The sequence below is a fragment of the Melospiza melodia genome, chromosome 26, assembly GCF_035770615.1.
Source record: "Melospiza melodia melodia isolate bMelMel2 chromosome 26, bMelMel2.pri, whole genome shotgun sequence".
Taxonomy (NCBI): domain Eukaryota; kingdom Metazoa; phylum Chordata; class Aves; order Passeriformes; family Passerellidae; genus Melospiza; species Melospiza melodia.
Window position 1 is genome coordinate 5,552,506 of NC_086219.1, and position 18,966 is coordinate 5,571,471.

The following is an 18,966-nucleotide window of genomic DNA, read 5'->3' on the forward strand; positions in this document are numbered from 1 at the left end:
GCCCGCGGCCCCACGTGCTTTCTTTCGCCCTTGCACAAGCGGCCGCCGCCGGGATCGCGCCTTGCACGCTCGCCCCAGGACGCCACATCCCCTCCGGCCATGGAGCCGGGGCTGCCTCTGGGGGATGCTGCCGGCAGCGCCGGGGCACGCCGGGCCCCCCAAACGGGGCTCGGGGCCCCCCGAAAGAGTTAAAGGAGGCGTGCGGGAAGCCCGTCCCTCCGCGGCCCCATTGGTTTCCCATCCCAGGTACATCCTTTGCTCGTCACCCTCGCCACCCTCGCTAGGCCGCGGCGGCGTCACGAGCGGTGCCGGGGCTCAACGGGCGCTCGCCCCATCGGGGCCGGGGCCGGCGGGAGTGGGGTGACGGCCATGGTGAGTGGGGGGGCCCAGCGACACCCCCAGATCTGGGGGTGGCTGAGTGGCGGCCGCTCGGCCGAGGCGGGGCGCCGGGTGATGCATCTCCCGTGAGATGCTCTTTGTAACCCCATAGGATCCCCCCCGTTGCATCGCGGGGGACCCCCCGGCATCCCCGCGGGACCCCCTTTGGATCCCCGAGGAACTCCGTGAGACCTTCATTGGACCCTTAAGGGATCCCCCATTGCATCCCAAGGGACCCCCCCCAAGACACCCCCAGGGACCCCCGGTGCACCCCCGAGCACCCCTGGGTGCCCCGCTCGGGCCCCCCCGCCGCTTTTTCTTTGTGGCCAGGGGGGTCACCAGTGGAGACCCCAAAGTGGGCGCCCCCCTCTGGGTGCCCCCTCAACTCCCCCGCCGCCCCCAAATCCACTCTTGACCCAAACTCGCGGGGGTTTGCTCCGTGTTTCCCTCTGCAAAGAGAGGGGGGCGCCCCCCACCCAACTGAACCCACTTTTGTGGGGCTGTTTGCGAACACCCCCAAACTGGGTTGTACTCCTCCCTATTTTTTTTATTTTTTAAGTTTAACCCCTTTTTTGCTGCTTTTTAAGCTTTTCTCAAAAAAATTTATTTTATCTGCACTCGGGGCTCCCTACAAAACAGGGGGCTCCCCCAAAACACTTTCCCTGATTAACACCGACACCCCAGGAGTTGCTAATTACCCCCGGACATCCTAAGTGGCAAAGCTGAGCCTCGCTGGGCGCTGGCTGCGGGCTGCAGAGGTGCGGGGGCACCCATGGGTGCCGGGGGTGGGGCGGGTGGGCACCGCTTTGCCAGGCGGGGCTTTGGGGGCGCGGGGGTGGCTTGGGGGGCTCAGAGGGCTCAGGGGGGGAGTTGGGGAGCTGGAGGGGCTGGAAGGAGGCGAGGAATCGCCATGGCGATCGTGGCCGCGCTTGCTCCGAAATGGCGCCCGGACGGGAATTGAAAGCGGCCGGCGGAGGCTCGGGGTGCCCGGTACCGGAGCGGGGCTCCCCCGGCGGGGCAGAACCGGGCGATGGGGGCCCCCCGGGCCTTCCTGGGGGTGTGCGGGCTCCGAGCACGTGGGGCTTATTGTTTATAGAGCGGAGGAGCGATCTGGGGTAAAACCATTATTTAATGCTGATTTTTATAAGATTTTTATAAGTTGTAAAGAGAGTGAAAATCCCCCGCGCGGGGGGTAAAGCGTGGGTGTCCCCCACCCTGTTGGAGCGGGGAGAATGGGTTTTTATTCGGATTGAAGCAAATAAAGGCTTGGAGGGGGGAGGTGTATGGTAAAATCTACCCCACAAAAAGGGGTGCTCCTGCTTCACCTGCTGGAGTGGATGAGGAGCACCCCGAGGTGCTGCTATGGCCACAATATGAAGGATATGGGTGTTAAAAATACCTCCCGGGCCCGATTTCCCCTCAAATTAAGGATGCTGGGGGTCGACCCTAGTGCCTCTCGGGGGTGTTTTGGGGAACTCGGGCTCAGTTTTGATTCTCTGATGGCTGGTACAGGGTTGAGCCAGCACATCTCTTGTGAAAGAAGAACAGAAAGGGATTCTTGTTTTGGTCTTTCTCCTTGTTTTCAGGCTGGGGTAGGCGGGGTGGGGGATCGCTGAGGGGAAAAAAAGATTGCATTTCCTCAGGAAATGGAGTGAAAGCTGGGATTCCAGGAATTTGGTGTTGCAGAGCCGTGGGGGCTTCATGGATCCCCCCCCCTCCTCTGCGTGAGCGGGGATTTGTGCCCGGAGCTGCCAATTCCAGCCATGTGCGAAGAACTAAAATAGGTGGAAAAAAGTGAAAGGGGTGGGAAAAAATAGGATCTAAACAGAGATTTTCCCCACGATAAAATCTTGCAGTTGAGGCTCTTTTGCCTCACGGTTCTCAGGCTCCAGGCGGGCGCCCAGGGGAGATTTTGGGGCTGCAAACGGAGATTTCCGTACAACCGAGGAGGGAAACCACCTCTTTGTTTTAACCCTTTTTCTTCCCCAGGTGGGTTTTGTGGTTAATTAAACTGAGGCTGGGATTTGGGATTCGGGGAGAGGATTAGACTTGTTATTAAGTGTGCAAAGGGAGGTTTGGGAATGCTGCTGTTGGAAACAAGGCTGAGAACCGGTGCTTTCATTCTGCCTGGAGAAACTGAGGCACGGCTGTGCGGGGTTTGGATCAGCTCATCCCTTTGGGATTGATGGCAGCGGGATGGGGACATCCAGAGGGGTTTAAATCCCCTCCCTGCGCTGATTGCGGGTGAAGGGTTGTGAGTGGTGCCACTCGGGCTATCGGTGGCAGGGTCAGGGTGGATTTTGGGGTGCCCAGCGCCTGGGTGGGGAGTGGAGCGTTGTTTGCTCCATCGGGAGACAATCTGGCTGGATGGCAGGGCAGTGCCAGGGGGAAGGAAACAGCGGCGGCGGCACGATAAGGGCCGGCTGCCAACCCGTGAGGTTTTCCTTGTTTTTCTGCCGGGGATGAGATAAGAGCCGGGCACAGGCACAAGATAATGCCCGGGGGACACGGCGCCGGGAGGGAGCCAGTCCGCAGCTGAAATTCCTGGTGCTGTCGCTTTTGGGTGCTCGCAGGGAGACGTGTCCGGGTGTTTTGCGGTGCGCGGGGTTCGCAGAGCCGGGAGTGTCGGGGAGAAAAGCCATTTTCCCTGCTGCCAGCCTTGCCCAGGTGCCTGGCACTCCGGGGTGCCCTGGCACAGGGGGGTCGCGCTCCCCGCTGCAGGGCGGAGGTGGATCCGGATTTATTCCAGGCCGAAGGGGAGGTTGCACAACGCGGCCCCGGGGGAAAGTGAGGCGGGTTCGGGCTTTGCTCAGCTCTTGGCTCCGGCCCTCTTTGCTTTCCATAACCATCCTCCGGCGTTTGTGTAGTGCTTTACTACCTCTGAGCCATTCGGGATTTTGTTCCCTGAAGGAGGAGGTGGCTTTGGAAGGTGTGTAAACCTTCCTTCTCCTTCATCTTTTCCTCATTCCAAGGCCACTGAGCACCTCTGTTGCTGATCTCCTGTGCAGATGTCGACCTACAAGCGGGCAACGCTGGATGATGAGGACCCCCTGGAGTCTCTTGGTGACAGTGATGGATACCCCAATGGCTTTCAGGTATGGCTTCATGTGTCTTTTCAGGGAGGAAAAAGGGGATTTTGTGTCCTGGCAAGCAGCAAAGGGGGTGCAGAAGGGTTTTCTACCTTTGACCAATATCTGGGGAGTAAAGTCCAGTGTGGGCAGAGCCATGTTGGCTCCTGCCACTGCTGCCCTTCGCTCCCCTTTTGGCACAGGGAGCCAGCAGGGCCATATCCTGCCTGCACTGTTTCAACACTCCACCTCCCAGCTTTTCTGCTGCCAAACCCCTTCCCAGTATGGCTGGGGTGAGCAATTATCCAAGCACTGGGAGTTTTGTCCCCACACAAAAGGGGATTAGGTTAATTCCTCCCTGAGCAGTGGGAAAGCAGCTTAAAGAGGGCTGAGGGTGGCAAGAAAAAGCTCCACCAGTGCCAGTGTCCAGCCTCACCAGGAAAGGTTCAGGTCTGGAGAGACCCTCTCTGTCCTGGCCCCAATCCCAGCTCCATCAGTCTCTAGAATTGTGTTTCTGCCCCAAATGTGTTTTTAGTTTTCCCGGCGGGGCCGTCTCCGCTTGCCGTCACATCGAGATGTTTCCTGGGGATGTTTTTGGCTGAGTGGGAGTATCCTGTTGAGGCATTTTGTGATGCAGCCCCCACCCTGTCCCAGTGCTGGCAGTGGGGACGGGGACAGCCTTGGGGTTACGCTGTGCTCGAGGAGGGGTTCAGGGTGGCACGGGACAGCAGGTGAGCCCTCCAAAGCGCTCGTCCCGCTCCCTTTCCTGCCATTGTGCCGCCCTTCCTGCCCTGTTTCTGGAAGGCAGCTGCTGCCTTTCCCAGCCCAATCCATGACGGATCCCTCGCCGGGGCTAAATTTCTGCTGTGGGCTGTGGGGAGCAAAATGGGGGCTGCGTCAGCGAGTTTTTCTGCCAGCGGGGAGACGACGCTGCTGTTCCCGCAGGTGAACTTCCGCGGCTCGCGCGGCAGCCGGGGCTGCTGGGCCGAGCGCACGCGTGCCGAGAAGCAGCTGCTGGTGCTGCTGGGGGTGCTGGCCGTGCTGCTCGTGGCCTGTCTGCTGGGACTCATCTTCCAGTACAGAGCCAGTAAGTCCTTTGCTCATTTTTTGGGGGCCAGAACGCCCAGGAAAGGGAGGATCTTGGGTTCGGTCTCTGCCTGTGAACACCGAGGCGGAGCAGCTTGTCGGAGTAACAGCAGGGATGGTTTGTTCAAGCTTTGAGCAAACAGCTGTGCAGGGATCCTGCTTTCTTGACCAGAGTGGGTTGCTGGGGAGTTCCCAGAATATGTTATTTGGTGCAAAGGTGGGATGCTTAGCTGCACTCCTCAGCTCAGGACAGGATTCTTGGGTATCAAACAGGATGTTCAGGTGTGGGGTGGGATCTTTGGGCTCAAGACAGCATGGCACCACTTCACCCCAGGGCGAGATGCTCAGATGCAGGATAAGGTGTTTCTCTGATCCTTTATCCTGGAACTTGATGGCTGAGCACAGGATGGACTGTTTCTCTGTTGCTTTGATTTTTTAAGATTTTCTAAGCCTTCTGATGTTGACATCTTGTAGCGAACTTTCTCACACACTTTCTGTAAATAACGCACTGTTTTGCATTCCTTTATAAAAGAAGAGAAAGTTGACAGACTAACAGTCTGTCCAGTGTCATTGGAGAGGTGGCACTGTCACCTTCCAATCCACTGTCACTCTTGGAAAACTATAAATGTTGATGTCAGAAAATAAACTTCCCTTTTTTCTTCATCTTGAGGACAGCAGTGTGCACTTGTGTTCTTTCATGTCCTATAACAATATTTCTCTGCATCCTTCACCCCAGGGTGGATGACTGAGCACTGGGCAGGATCTTTGGGCATAAGATGAGATGCTTGCCCTGGGATAGGATGATAGGGCAGGATGCTCAGACATAGATCAGCATGCTAGTCCATATTGCTTGCCATAGAGCATGGTGGTAAAGGTCCAAGGTGGGATGCTCAGGAACCAGGTGGGATATTTGCCTGCATCCTTCAGCTCAGGGCAGGATGCTCTGTGGTGCTGCTCATTTTGCTCAGCAGAGGAGCTGACCCTGTCCCTGTCCCCCAGGGCCACCTGCCATGTGCCTGTCAGAAGCCTGCATCTCCATCACCAGCTCCATCCTCAGCTCGCTGGACCGCACGGTGAATCCCTGCGAGGATTTCTTCAGCTACGCCTGCGGGGGCTGGATCAAGGCCAACCCCCTCCCCGATGGTCACTCACGCTGGGGCACCTTCAACAACCTCTGGGAGCACAACCAGGCCATCATGAAGCACCTGCTGGGTGAGTGTGTGGGAGCAGTGGGACCCCACAATGCTCAGGGGCCTCAGTGGGTCCCGGGGATGCCAAAAACATCTGCATGCAAATTCAAGTTTGGAACTGAACTCCAGCATCAAACCAGTCTGTGACATGTGTGCTGTGAGGACATTAAGAAAGGGATCCTGGCTGTGTTTGCTCTCCTAGATGGTCCTGAGATTTTTGACTGTGGTGTTGCTAGTCTGTGGTGCTGAGTAGGGAAAAGGCCTCTGTGCTGTAAACCCCATGGTGGCATTCCCAGGAGCTCTGAAATTCAGGATGTGCATTCCAGACTGCGTCCAGAGGCTGTAGTGCCCCAGTATCACCCCAAGGATATGTGTTTTTCCTGTGCTATAACTTCCAGCCTTTGTGAGTAGCCTTTTAGGGGACTGGCTGCTAGTTTGGCCGTTTTGGGGGGCCAAAACTCCCCCAGCAAAAGGAGGGTCCTGGCTCAGGCTCTGCGTGCGAACGCCGAAGCAGAGCGGCTTATCCCAGCAACCGGCGGGGACGGTTTGTTCAAGCTTTGAGCAAACAACTGGCTCCTTATCAGCACTTTCCACTGCGCCAGGGCTGATTATCTGGAAAGAGAAGGTTTGGGAAGAGTGTTGTCTTTTGAGAGAAAGGGGGTGGCGCGGGAACAGCTTCGTCCCTGGCTTTTCCCGCAGAAATCTGGCGCTGGTTTTACCGGGAGAAGAGACTGGGCCTCCAGCCAAGTGGTCGCGGTCGGCATTTCCTTGAATTCCTTGGAGCTGAGGGACCTTTAGTTAATAAAACCACACAGCTGGGAAGCCAAAGGTGCAAGCTGTGTCATCAGGAAAATAAATTAAAAAAACCCCAAAATCCCTCTGGGAAAGTAGAATTTTAGCTGGGGAGATGAAAGGAAGGTTTTGGAGGCAGAGGAGAAAAATGGGTTTATTGTTCCTTTTTGCAGGAATAAATAATATAGGTCTGGGGGGCACCAGCACAGAGGCAAGGGCAGCACCCAGGGCTGGATGATGCTGGGAATATCAGAGCTGCTGGAAAAATAAAAATGCTCTTTGTTTTTTCTTTCTTTATCTTTTGTCCCCAAAGAGTTGGAGCAGTCACTGTGGGTGGGAAAGGAGAGGGGGGGCAGGAGGCCAGGAAGGGATGGGGCCAATGGGATGCCTTGGGGGCATGATGGGGACTACTGGGACAATCCTTGGCGCCCTTCTGGAGCCTGGCCTTGCCCAGAATGGAGCTGAATCCTTCTGGGTCCAGCAGATGCCCATCCCTGGAGCCCCATGTGATTCTCCCTGGGTACCTCCCACAGAAAACACCACGGCCAATGTGTCCAGCGAGGCAGAGCGCAAGGCACAGCGCTATTACCAGGCCTGCATGAATGAGAGCAAGATCGAGGAGCTGCGGGCCACCCCGCTCATGGAACTCATCCAAAAGGTTTGTCCTTGTGGAAAAGCCATCTTCCCTCTGCAAAATGGGGGGAAAAGCTCAGTCATGGGCAGTCCCAGCACCCTCCATACTCCATTCTTGGTGCTTCCTGCAGAAGAGCATATCCAGGTCAGACAGGCAGAGATTTATAATCCTATAGTGGGGCTTTTTAGCCCCCTTGCAAGATGTTTCCCCCCAGGATGGATATTGAAGCAATTTCAGGTGGTTGTTTCTTACTCAGAAGTTGTTTGCTGTCTGTCCCCAGCTGGGTGGCTGGAACATCACAGGTACCTGTGCTGGTGACAATTTCAACGAGACGCTGCGGGAGGTGACGGCGCACTATCGCACCTCGCCCTTCTTTTCCGTCTACGTCAGCGCCGACTCCAAGAACTCCAACAGCAACGTCATCCAGGTGGATCAGTCAGGGCTGGGCCTGCCATCACGGGATTACTACCTGAACAAGACTGAGAACGAGAAGGTGAGGGGTGTCAGGGGAAATGTGGGTTGGCTGGGGGATGCCGTGGGTGGGTGAACCTGCTGTGCTGATCCCACCTGTCTGACCATGCAGGTGCTCGCCGGGTACCTGAATTACATGGTGCAGCTGGGGATGTTCCTGGGAGGCACCGATGAGGAGTCAACACGGCAGCAGATGCAGCAGATCCTGGATTTTGAGACGGCCTTGGCCAACATCACCATCCCGCAGGAGAAGCACCGGGATGAGGAGGTCATCTACCATAAAATGACAGCAGGAGAACTAAAGGTAGGGATGGAGCTGGTGAGCTTCCCCATTCTGCTGTGGTTGTGTGGTTCCCCATTCTGGGGTGGATGGGTGGAGGTGACGCAGCTCCTCTGGGAATCCTGACACCAGCTGACACAGCCTGGGAAGCTCTTGTGCAATAGCTTGGCCCACGTCCTCCTTGGGGAAATCCTACCCTGACCCTTCCTCCCAGCCTCTGGACCACCCCTGGGGCCAGCAGCTGTCTGACTGCAGCACTTATGTCCTCCTGGGACTGCTGCCCTTGGACGTCAGCCTGGTCACCTCCCAGTGTCCCCAGAGGGGCTGTAACTTGTGTCAACAATCTCTGACACCCACCCCACTTTCTTTTCCTTCTTTGTGGGAGGAAATTGTTTACTCCCCTTCAACCTTTCAAGGATGCTGCTGTTATAGGAACTGACCTTTGCAAAATCAGCTGAATTCATCAAATGGAGATTGATGCAGCCACTTCCAGCTCAAGAAGCAGCTGCCACCCCCTGTGATGGTTTTTTAGGTCCATAGCAGCGCTGTGGCTTTTGCAGGAGCTGGCACCAGCTGTGGATTGGATGCCCTTCCTCTCCACGGTCTTCTACCCTGTGGAGCTCAACGAGTCAGAGCCCGTTGTGGTCTATGCCAAGGAGTACCTGGAGCAGGTCTCTGACCTCATCCTGGCCACGGATAAGTGGTGAGAACCCCCAGCCTGTACAGAGACCTGGGTACCCAGGGTGGGCAGGAATGTGCTGCTGCCTACTCACCCCCTCTCACCATAGTCTCCTCAACAACTACATGATCTGGAACCTGGTGAGGAAAACCAGCCCTCTCCTTGACCAGCGCTTCCGGGACGCCGAGGAAAAATTCATGGAAGTGATGTATGGGACGAAGAAGGTGAGGGTGAAGTCCTCAGTGCCCCTGAATCACCATTAAAATGGTGATGGCTTTTTATCCCGAGGCCCTCTCATGTGGCATCCAAACAGTAGAGATGTGGGGCAGCTTTTGGGGTGGCAGAGGGTTGGATGGGCCAGGTGGTGCGAGGAGTGGGAATGTAGAGGGCTTTGTTCTGTGCCACCGCTGATGACCACCTCCTGTCCCATGCAGAGCTGCCTCCCACGCTGGAAGTTTTGCATCAGTGACACGGACAACAACCTGGGCTTCGCTCTGGGGGCCATGTTTGTCAAGGCCACCTTTGCTGAGGACAGCAAGCAGGTGGTACGTCCCCAAGGCAGCAGCATGCGAGTCCCAGTGCTGGGAAGGTCTCTACAGTGGTGGAACTGTCGGGGCAGACAATGTTTCTCTGTCCACTGTGGGTGGGAAAGGAGTTTCTCTGTCCGCTGTGTTGCATTCACTGTGCATCTCCGCGTGCCGGGCTTTTCACCATGTGTTGTCTTGGCCTCCCAGCCACTTCTTCCCTGTGGTGTGAAGGTCCTTGACCTCTCTGGGACAGGAAGCCAGCTCTTTGGACTGACGCTGTGCTGCCTTGTTTTGTCTAGGCGGAGGAAATGATCGCGGAGATTAAAACTGCCTTCGAGGAAAGCCTGGAGACCCTGCAGTGGATGGATGAGGAGACAAGGAAATCAGCCAAAGAGAAGGTGAGGCACTGGTGGCTGCGCTGGGGAGAGGATGAAGGTGGAGGATGGCATAACAGGGCGAGCCTGTCCTCTATCTTTGGCACTGAGAGCACTCTGGTCCTTGTCACCCTCCAGGCAGATGCCATCTACAACATGATTGGCTATCCCAAATTCATCATGGACCCCAAGGAGCTGGATAAAGTGTTTAATGACGTGAGTAGGTCAGATATGTCCCCTGGGTTTTCTGTAGGAGGTACAGGATGTGTCTGTATCACCATGGCCTCAGGGCAGCCTTGAACCCCAGGTTTCCTCCTGAAGAGTCTCGCTGATGTCCTTGGCCCTTCTCTTGGGATTTCTCAGAGAGCTGTGGGCCAGTCCTGGGGTGGCTGGGGCTCTTGGGATCCCTGCCTGGGAAAAGGAGGAGCTGTTTTCCGTAATGGTGATTCATTTCCCTCCAGAGACTCTACAGATGTGGAGAAACAGGAGAAGCCATAGCTCTGCTGGCTCTGGAGGCTCAGACATGACTGTGAAGGGAGGAGTGGGGCTGGGCGATCACCTCACGCCTTGTTCTTTTGCAGTACGAGGCCATGTCCGACCTCTATTTTGAGAATGTCATGCAGTTTTACAACTTCTCAGCCAGGGTCACGGCTGACCAGCTCCGGAAACCGCCAAACCGGGACCAGTAAGTCCTCTGCTCCACTTCCCTCTTGTACTCAGTGGGGAATATCAGCATATCTGGAGCACTGGGATTTAGTGTCCACCAGCCTGTGCTGGTTTTGAGGAGATACATTTAGGACAATGGCTTTGCAACAAAAGTGGATGTTGTTGGAGCAAACACTGGTGATGGCTTGTGTTGCCATGTTGGCCATGTTTTGTTCCTGCAGGTGGAGCATGACACCTCCGACGGTCAACGCGTATTACTCTCCCACCAAGAATGAGATTGTCTTCCCTGCTGGCATCCTCCAGGCCCCCTTTTACACCCGTGCATCCCCCAAGTAAGAGCCATGGCAAAACAGAGAGGGCAGGATTCCCAGCTTTCCTCCTGCATCTAAATCTCTGGCTAAGTTTCATGGCTGTGGAGAGCAAAAGCTGCTCTGTTAATCTCTGCATTACCCTCCTGCAGGTCCCTGAACTTTGGTGGGATTGGCGTGGTGGTGGGCCATGAGTTGACACATGCCTTCGATGACCAAGGTACGACCATGGCCAGGTGGGTGGGCAGCTGGAGGGGTGGCCAGTATGAGATGAAGAATCCACTGTGTTTTTGCAGGCCGGGAATATGACAAAGATGGCAACCTGCGTCCCTGGTGGAAGAATTCCTCTGTGGAGGCCTTCAAGCATCAGACAGCGTGCATGGTGGAGCAGTATGGCAACTACACTGTCAACGGTGAGGCGGTCAATGGCAAGCACACCCTCGGAGAGAACATCGCCGACAACGGGGGCCTCAAGGCTGCCTACCGGGTAGGACCACGGGGCTGGGGGAGATTCAAAGGGGGACATGGTGTGGTGGGATTTGTGCTGTCTCCTGAGCCCGCTGTGCTCCCTGGTTTTCAGGCATATCAGAACTGGCTGAAAAAGAATGGAGATGAAGAAACACTCCCAACTCTCGGCCTCACCAACTACCAGCTCTTCTTCGTTGGCTTTGCACAGGTACATGTGGTGGCCTTGGGAGGGTGAGCACACAGATTTTTGGAGGTGGAGTATGCCCAGATGGGATTGGGAGGGTGTGATGGCAAAACAGAGTCCTTCATGTAGTGGATGGAGAATGAGATTGGGGTGGTGCTGGTTACAAAGGAAGAGAGAGCTGCAGCTCGAGCTGCCTAGGCCCCTGTCACGCAGGCCGAGAGGTTGGATTCAGCACTGGACCGGCCCCATGGTGATGGGTGTCAGTACTCAGCCCCCTTGCCCTCCATTTGCAGGTGTGGTGCTCAGTTCGCACCCCCGAGAGCTCGCACGAGGGGCTCATCACCGACCCCCACAGCCCCTCGCGCTTCCGCGTCATCGGCACCGTCTCCAACTCGCGGGAGTTCGCCGAGCACTTCAGCTGCCCCCCGGGCTCCCCCATGAACCCCCTCAAGAAGTGTGAAGTCTGGTGATGGGCGAGTGCCCCAGGGAGCCGGCGGCTGGTTGCTTTGTCCTCTGCCAACAGCTGGGCTTCCCCCGTCCTTTGAGGCTCAAACCACTTCTCCATGCCACGGAGAGCCCGACTCTTCAGCCGGAGCAGTGTCTGTGCCCCGGCTTTGTCCGAGGTTCAACCCACTGTGAAAACTCCTCATCCCCTGCTTGTTGGTGACATGACTTCGGTTTGGGGGTCTCTTCTTTGCCACCATGACCGGGCCAAGTGCCGAGGCACAGGCATCTGTGGGCACTGCCTGTATTTACACACACAGCGCTCCAGCCTGACCCACCACATGGAAAACCCCTCTGTTTTGGAGGTGATAAAGGGAACCCCCAGCAGTGGCAGGTTTGTCTGCGTGTCTAAATACACCTGCTATACCACCTTCTCTCCAAAGATGCGCACACGAGGGTGGAAAGTATTTTAAGATATATTTTTTTGGGGGAGGGGGGGAAATACATATATTTTTTTCATGTGTTGTTGAATACACTGGAAATTTTCAGGGAAAATGCATTTAAAAGCCTTTTTTTTAGTAAAAGATTAGTATATTTATTAATTTTTTTTTTTACTTAGTGCAGTAGGTGCAGTACCCTGTGGTGACAGTCCCTTGGCAAGGGAAGCTGGGTAGGGCTGTGGATATCTTTCCAGTCTTGGATCCTGTGTTTCTCTGGGAGGGACTATCCTTAGAGGTTGCTGATGGGAAAATTAGGGACAGCAGGCCTGGGGACAAGGCTGGAGGATGCTGCGAGTCAGAGAGGCTGTGCCGAGATGCTGCAGCTCCTGGGATTAGCTTTAATTTCAGAGCGTAAAGGGAAAAATTGACGTAACCAAAGATGTAACCAAGGTGGTGATGGGGTGGATGAAGCATCCTGTTCTCCCTCCTCTCTCCTCTGAAGCCAGGCCAGCCAGGATTTCCTGGCCCTAAAGCTTCCCAGACAAGTGCAGGCGGTTCCTGCCGCTGTTTCTCTCATGCCGAGCCTGCCCTCTGCCTGGGAAACTGCAAGCCCCAAAAGCACCACGTGCCCCCAGAGCTCTGTCCCTCCACAGCTGCTTTGGCACCAGTGGGAGAAGTGATCAGGATGGGGCTGAGGGACTTTTTTAAGGGATGTTTTTATTACCTGTTTTGAGGGGAAAGCACTGACAGGAGCTCAGGTGCTGTGTGTTGTCTTCTTGCTCTAGACAAAGCAGAGACCTAGAGGGATTTTTAATATTTATATGTAAAGGGAGGGATGGAAGGGGCTGGGTTTTTGTAACTATTTTTTCACCCTACGCGTGAGGCTTATTGTAATTGAAATAATAAATACTTTTTACTGGATATGGAGCTGATCATGACTTGAATTTTCTTACAGCAGGAGGGTCTGCATCCATTTATTTGTGCTCTTCTCCCTGTCTACACCACCGAGACTGTCCTGTGCTGACAAAACTGAGCCGTTGAGCCTTTTCCTAGCCTGGGCTTGGTGACCTATGCCTCTCTTGGAGGCTAAATCCAGGGGATTTTTGCCCAAAAACCTCACTCTCACTGCAGGTGGCTCTTTGCTTTCCATCTCTATGGCATGGCCCCACACAGCTCCCTGGCAGGGAGGTCTTTCCCAGATGCTTTTCCTTCCTCCTGGGTGAGTTTTTGGCTGGCTGGGCTGCGGTTGGATCCAGCGGCACAGGCCCTGTGCAGGTTTTCCTCCAAACTCCCTTATTTATGGCTTGGTGATGCTGGTGGGATGCTGCCAGCTCCATAACAGGCCAACATCCACTCTGAGCAGATGCTCCATGGCTTCAGCAGGCTTGCCCAAAAAATGCAAGGCAGGACCTGGACTGCAGGCTCCCTGCAAGCCTCACCCCTGGGCTGATGGTTATTACCACACCAAGTGCTGGGTACTCCTTTGCTGTTTAACCTAGGAATTGTTGGTACTTTGGTACTGGTTATAGTTTATTTAGGGGGGATTTTGGTAGTGTTTGTTTATTCAGTGTCATTGGTGGTGAATCCTTATCTGGAAGCTTGGGGTAGGTGGGGTGTTGTTGGTTATGGTCTTGGGATAGGGTTGGTTGTGGTGGTGGGACTTGTTATGGGGGGAGTGTTGGGGTTATTAGCAGATGAGGGGATGGGTTTGTTATTGGGGGCTGGATTTGGGGCAAAACTAGGAGGCTGCAGCCCACTGGTAGCAAACTTTTGGGGCTACAGAGTGCTTCTGCTGCTGGCACGGGCAGGACTGAGCCAGCAGTGAGCTGGGGCCATGGGTGTTGCATAAATAAGACATTAAAATACATCTCTGACTGTTTTTACCGTGTTTTCTCGCCCAGATGGAATGGAAATGTAGTAAATAGCCCTCACTCTCTGCTTGCTCACTCGGTGTGAGGCCCTGGGCTTCCTGCAGCGCTGAGAGCGGCCGTGGCCGCCGTTGTTTTCCCCGAGATCCGCCTGGAAATGGCGCAAACCCGCAGAGGGCGGTGGAGCCGAGAGAATCGCTGCTGCACATCCAGGGCTGGGCTGGGCAGGAACCAGCGAGGTTACCCGAGCCCTGGCTGGGTCTGGATGTGGCCCCACATGTTTGAATTGTAGTGGAATACCTGCATTCCTAGGGAAAGAGAGGAACAGCGTGGGTGTAAGGCAAAGAGGAATAGAGTGGGGCTGGGTGAGAGGGTGTTTTCCCAGCTGCAAAGCAGCAAGGAAGGGAGCACAGGCGTCAGTCACATGGAGATGCTGTTAGAAGTGGTTTAACCATCCAAACAGGAAACACTTTGGCTCTCTGGGATTTAGTTGCAGGGAGGGACCAGGCAGGTGATGGGTTAGGAAGGACTCTGAAGGTGACCATGAGCTGTGTTGTGGTGGGGGACACTGTGGTCAGGGACAGCCCCAGGGCAGGAAGGGCTTTGAGGGTCACCATGAGCTGTGTTGTGGTGGGGGACACCGTGGTCAGGGACAGCCCCAGGGCAGGAAGGACTCTGAAGGTGACCATGAGCTGTGTTGTGGTGGGGGTCACTGTGGTCAGGGACAGCCCCAGGGCAGGAAGGGCTTTGAGGGTCACCATGAGCTGTGTTGTGGTGGGGGACACCGTGGTCAGGGACAGCCCCAGGGCAGGAAGGACTCTGAAGGTGACCATGAGCTGTGTTGTGGTGGGGGTCACTGTGGTCAAGGCTGCCCGTGCTGGGTGCAGGTAGGAGGAGTTTTCCTCCCTGGGAGGCTGTGGGCACAGGGAGAGCGAGCAGGAGTGAATCATCCCGCTCTGTGCCAGCTCCTGGTGTGGGCTTGCCTGGTCCTGGGTGGTATTCGCTTTATTGTGCACTCAGCTGTGCCCTGGAGGGCTGAGTCGTTTTTTGCCGAGGGCTGAGCCCGGGCAGGGGGAAGAATGGGGAAAGCTCCAAGCAGGACCTTTTTGTTTTTCTTTTTTCTTTTTTTTCTTTTTTTTTATGTTGGGTGGTTTTTTTTTTTTTTTGTCTGGAGGGTGTTGGAAGAGGAACAGTGGGGGAAAATCAGGAGAAGTGAAAAGAGGGAGGTGCTGCTGTGCTGTGCTGGGTGAAAGCAGGCACCTGGAGCATGCTGGAGCCTACAAACAGAGCTGGAGATGAGGGCTGTTCACAGGTTCGGTGGGGCCAAGAAGGCTGGTGAGAGGCTGAACCCAGCCATCTGAACTGCCCCTCTCCTTCCTGCTTTGTTCCCTGCAGGTAGGATCTGACCCCTGACACATCACAACAGTACTGAGGTCACCTAGTGGAACAAGCAGATTATACAGCCAAAATCTCCCCTGAACAAGCCATACATTCCTGAAGGCAGGAGGATGGGGAGTGGGAGGTGAGGAGCAGGTTCTAAATCCCACCTTGCAGCTGGGACCTGCTCATTTCACTCAGAGCCAAGGCTGCATCTCCTCACTCACTCCCAGGCTTTGTGCTTTACTCTTTTCTCACTTTATGCTCTTCTCTTCACGAGCATCCCTTCAGGGGATACCCCACTCCTGTGTTTTCTGAAGTTCACCAACAGCTCCAGCATTCCCACTGCACTCTGTGCTGTGGGGCTGTGTCTCTGCTGTGGCAGGTACAGGAGACACTGTGGGGCTGGAAAAAGGGCTGGGGATGCTCTGAAACAGGAGCTCAGCACTGTAGGTTCCAGCTGCCCACGGTGACACATCAGTTCCCAGGTGCTAACAGAGCTAGCAGGAAAAAGAGGAGGAAAAACAAAATGGAGAGGCGGCAAGAAGGGTGTGAATCCAGCTGGAACTCGCTCAGGCTCCAAAATCTGCAGGATTTGTTGGCCAAGTCATCCTACATAAGGTAGAAGGGAGACATATCTGCTTTTTCTTCTCAGGAAAAAAATAAAAAGAAGGGGGAAACATGGCTGGGGAGAGACTTTGACTCTGGAAGGGCTTTGAGGCAGAACTGGGAGCATGGCTCCTTCCCCTGGCCAGCACATTTTGGGAGCTTCAGCAGACAATATGGTGAAAATGCCATTTTTTTCCTTTCTAAACAGGCAAAAAGTGTTAAATGCAAAGATCCTGGAGTTGGGAAGCTCTTTCGCAGCTGTGTTTACAGGCAGCTATTTCTGTAGAACAGAGGCAGCCATGGATGTCAATTTGCTTTTGAGATGAATTTCCTTCCATGCAAAGGGGGGTGGCTGGAGAGGGGCTGTGCCAGGAGGTGGTCATGGAATGGCACCAGCCCCCCAGAACACACAGCTCTGCTTGTACCCTCCAAATAATAACAGCCAAATCTTTACCAGAATTGTCTCCCCAGCAGGAGAGGTATTCTGTGAACACAGCAGCTCTCTGGGATGCTGGGAGATCTATTGGTACCTGGGCAAATCCCCTATCATGAGAGAAGTTCCTCCTTTGACTCCCATTTTTGGGGAGTGGAGGAGTATTTGGCCTTTCTTTTTGGTGCTCCTTATTTCTCTCTTCAGTTTTCCTGGTGGGGAATTATTTAATGTGGCAGGCTGAAGGCTGCTGAGGAAAACTGACTCAGAAAAAACAGCCACAGCCCCCCTCTAAATATTTGTTCCTGGGTTCAGATAGAAATATTCTGAAGTCAGGATTTCTTTACAGGCTGGCAGGTCTTGGTTGGGCTCTTTCCCCTCAAAAAGAAATCTGAGTGTTTGCTATTTCCCCCCCATTTCCCACAGGCAGTGTGAGGTATGTATGAGCTCACTGCTCCCAGGTATTTCCCTTACCCCACGCTGAACAAAGAGCACAGAAAGGGACACAGAGCAGCACATCACCTTCCCCTGCTGCACTAATGCCTGCTGGCACTGCAGGAGGTGGCTGTGCCCTCCGGGTAGCATGTGAGTAAATGATAAAGTATTCTAGTTGCAGGGCTACTTTTAATGGAGACCTGTGTGGCAGCTCCCAGCTTTCCTCCTGAGAACACACCTCAGAGGAGGGAGAGTTTTTGGACTCACTGCAATCCTTGGGTGTCCTAAACCTGTCCTGCACAACCCCATTGTGATTTATATTTAATATTCAAAATTACTTCTCTGCGTATAAACAGGACCATTGCACAGACAAGGACGGATGAGGCTTCTCAGGTTTTCTTTAGTGCACAAGACCTCTTCTCTCAGCTTGTGGTTGTACCAGCTACTCTCCAGGTGCCTGAATACACCACCACGAGAGCTGTTCACTTCAGTAAAAGAAGCTTTTCACGTTTAAGGCTTTATTTGTAATTGAAATAAATCAGCTGCTCAGAATTTGCAGCAGACGGGACACAAATAAGCGCTGGGAAGGTTTCCTAGAGCAGCACCCCAGGCTGGTGGCTGGGGCAGCAATACCTGTGGGCACAGGGAAGGCGCTGGGAGCATCTCCCTGGGACGTGCAGCGTGGCAGGAACGCTGGAAGGTGCCAGCGGGTTGGAATGAGCCCTCGGCAAGGCAGGACAAGTCGGGACAATCTGGCAGCTGCTGGAATCTGTTCTGAGGTGCGTTTTATCTCCCTGAGATGGTACAAACTGCCTTGGTCGCTGCCAAGCTCAGGTGGTGGCCGTGAGGAGGATTCTGCAGGTTAGGTGTGAAATGGTGAGCGTGGTAGTGGGAGGGTGATGGCTTGGTGTGACCCTGGGGTTAGGTGGACACGTCTGCCCACAAGGGCAGGTCTGGAGGGGCCCCATTGCCACAGGTGGGCTGTGTCCCTCACAGCCACCCTGTCACCCTCAGGACTCTCTGCCCTCATGAGGGGCCCCAGTCAGCTGCCCCAGGAGCTCGGAATTGGGCCTGCGAGCTGTAGGGCTGGTAACAGAGCTGGGGGTGAGGTTTTTTAGCTAAGTCCCTTCCTCGAGCCCGCAGTAGGGTGGACACTGTGGGGCTCCTCACAGCCAAGGGGGTCCCAGGCTTCCATGTTGCATTCAAGGCTGCTGGCCCTCACGATACCTGCGGTGCTGCCCCTTCCAGCCCCTTCAGACGCCAGGAATTGGGGCTGGGGGTGAGTTTTGAGGCAGGAGAAGCCCTCAGTGGGGTGGCTGCTGAGAGCCCCTGACAGCCTCGGGCCAACCCCTAACCCTCCAAGCACTGCCGAAGTCTCTCCGAGCAGAGCCGAGTGTGCCCGAAGCTGTGCCTGCGCCGATCCCGAGGGATTCCGAAAATCGCCGAGAATCTCCGAAGAGCTACGAGCGGGGCGGGATTCCCTCTTCCGAGTCCCTCCGAAGCCTCCCGACCTGTCTCACGCCCTCGCCTTCCGGAAATAGCCGAAGTTTACCGAACGCGGGGGTCACGGGAGGTGCTGGGCCGAGAGGGGAGGGAGGGGGTACGGGGCAAGGCGCTTGCGCGCGCGAAAGCTTCTCCGGAAGAACCCGAGGTTTGCCGAGCGGCGCTAGCTGACGAGCGATTCCGGAAAGAGCCGAAGGTTGCCGATCAGAGGTGGGCCGAGCGATTCCGGAAAGAGCCGAAGGTCGCCGATCGGCTCTGGGCCGAGCGGCTCCGGAGCGGCCCGAAGGCGCCCGAGCGCCCGCCCGGCCGGACAGCTGGAGGCGGCCGCAGCGCCATGTTTGATGCTCCGCTACTCCAGTGAGGAAAATCCGCCGGCATCGCCCCCGAGCCGCCGCCGCGAACGGCTCCGCTGCCCCCGGCGAGGGCGACCGCGACCCCCCGCCGCCGCCGGCTCATGAGCAGCGCGGCCTGAGCCGCCCCCCCTTCCCTCCCTCCCTCCCCTCCCTCCCTCCCTCCCCGCCGGCCCCTCTCCCGAGCCCTCCGGGAGGCGCGTTGTCACGGAGACCGGCGCCGGTGCCGGCCCGCCGCGCTGCCCCGGCTCTCCCCCGGCCCGCTCCGCGGCTCCCCCCGGCCCCGCTCCCCGCCGCGGGGTGGTGGCTGCGCTTGGCCATGAGTTTACCGCAGAAGGCGGCTTTGAAACCCGGCGCGGCGGCGGCGGCGGGGACCGGCCCCGGGAGCGGGGCGGCGGCGGGGCC

General features: G+C 55.9%; 1 protein-coding gene across 10 annotated transcripts; it reads left to right on the forward strand.

The window, feature by feature from the left end:
* Nucleotides 1–311: 311 nt before the first annotated feature.
* ECE1 (endothelin converting enzyme 1) lies at nucleotides 312–12,910 on the forward strand. 10 transcript variants are annotated; one of them, XM_063176786.1, is made up of 18 exons: nucleotides 312–372; nucleotides 3,351–3,473; nucleotides 4,392–4,533; nucleotides 5,532–5,744; nucleotides 7,048–7,172; nucleotides 7,429–7,641; nucleotides 7,732–7,923; nucleotides 8,460–8,602; nucleotides 8,688–8,802; nucleotides 9,013–9,123; nucleotides 9,405–9,503; nucleotides 9,618–9,695; nucleotides 10,061–10,164; nucleotides 10,367–10,477; nucleotides 10,606–10,673; nucleotides 10,750–10,940; nucleotides 11,034–11,129; nucleotides 11,399–12,910. In XM_063176786.1, exons 2-18 carry the CDS (start codon nucleotides 3,387–3,389, stop codon nucleotides 11,573–11,575), a joined length of 2,265 nt encoding a protein of 754 aa, XP_063032856.1. In that variant the 5' UTR covers nucleotides 312–372; nucleotides 3,351–3,386; the 3' UTR covers nucleotides 11,576–12,910. The 10 variants fall into 10 exon arrangements, with proteins under 10 accessions (XP_063032856.1, XP_063032850.1, XP_063032858.1 ...); XM_063176780.1 differs by having other exon boundaries at nucleotides 314–372; nucleotides 3,387–3,473; XM_063176788.1 differs by lacking the exon at nucleotides 312–372 and adding an exon at nucleotides 2,237–2,367 and having other exon boundaries at nucleotides 3,387–3,473.
* Nucleotides 12,911–18,966: the final 6,056 nt, after the last annotated feature.

What these genes read in the sequence shown, in the direction of transcription:
- ECE1 (XM_063176780.1), top strand. An exon ending in GATACCCCAATGGCTTTCAG is followed by an intron (nt 3,474 to 4,391) that starts GTATGGCTTCAT and finishes CTGTTCCCGCAG; the next exon opens with GTGAACTTCCGCGGCTCGCG. An exon ending in ACATGCCTTCGATGACCAAG is followed by an intron (nt 10,674 to 10,749) that starts GTACGACCATGG and finishes GTGTTTTTGCAG; the next exon opens with GCCGGGAATATGACAAAGAT.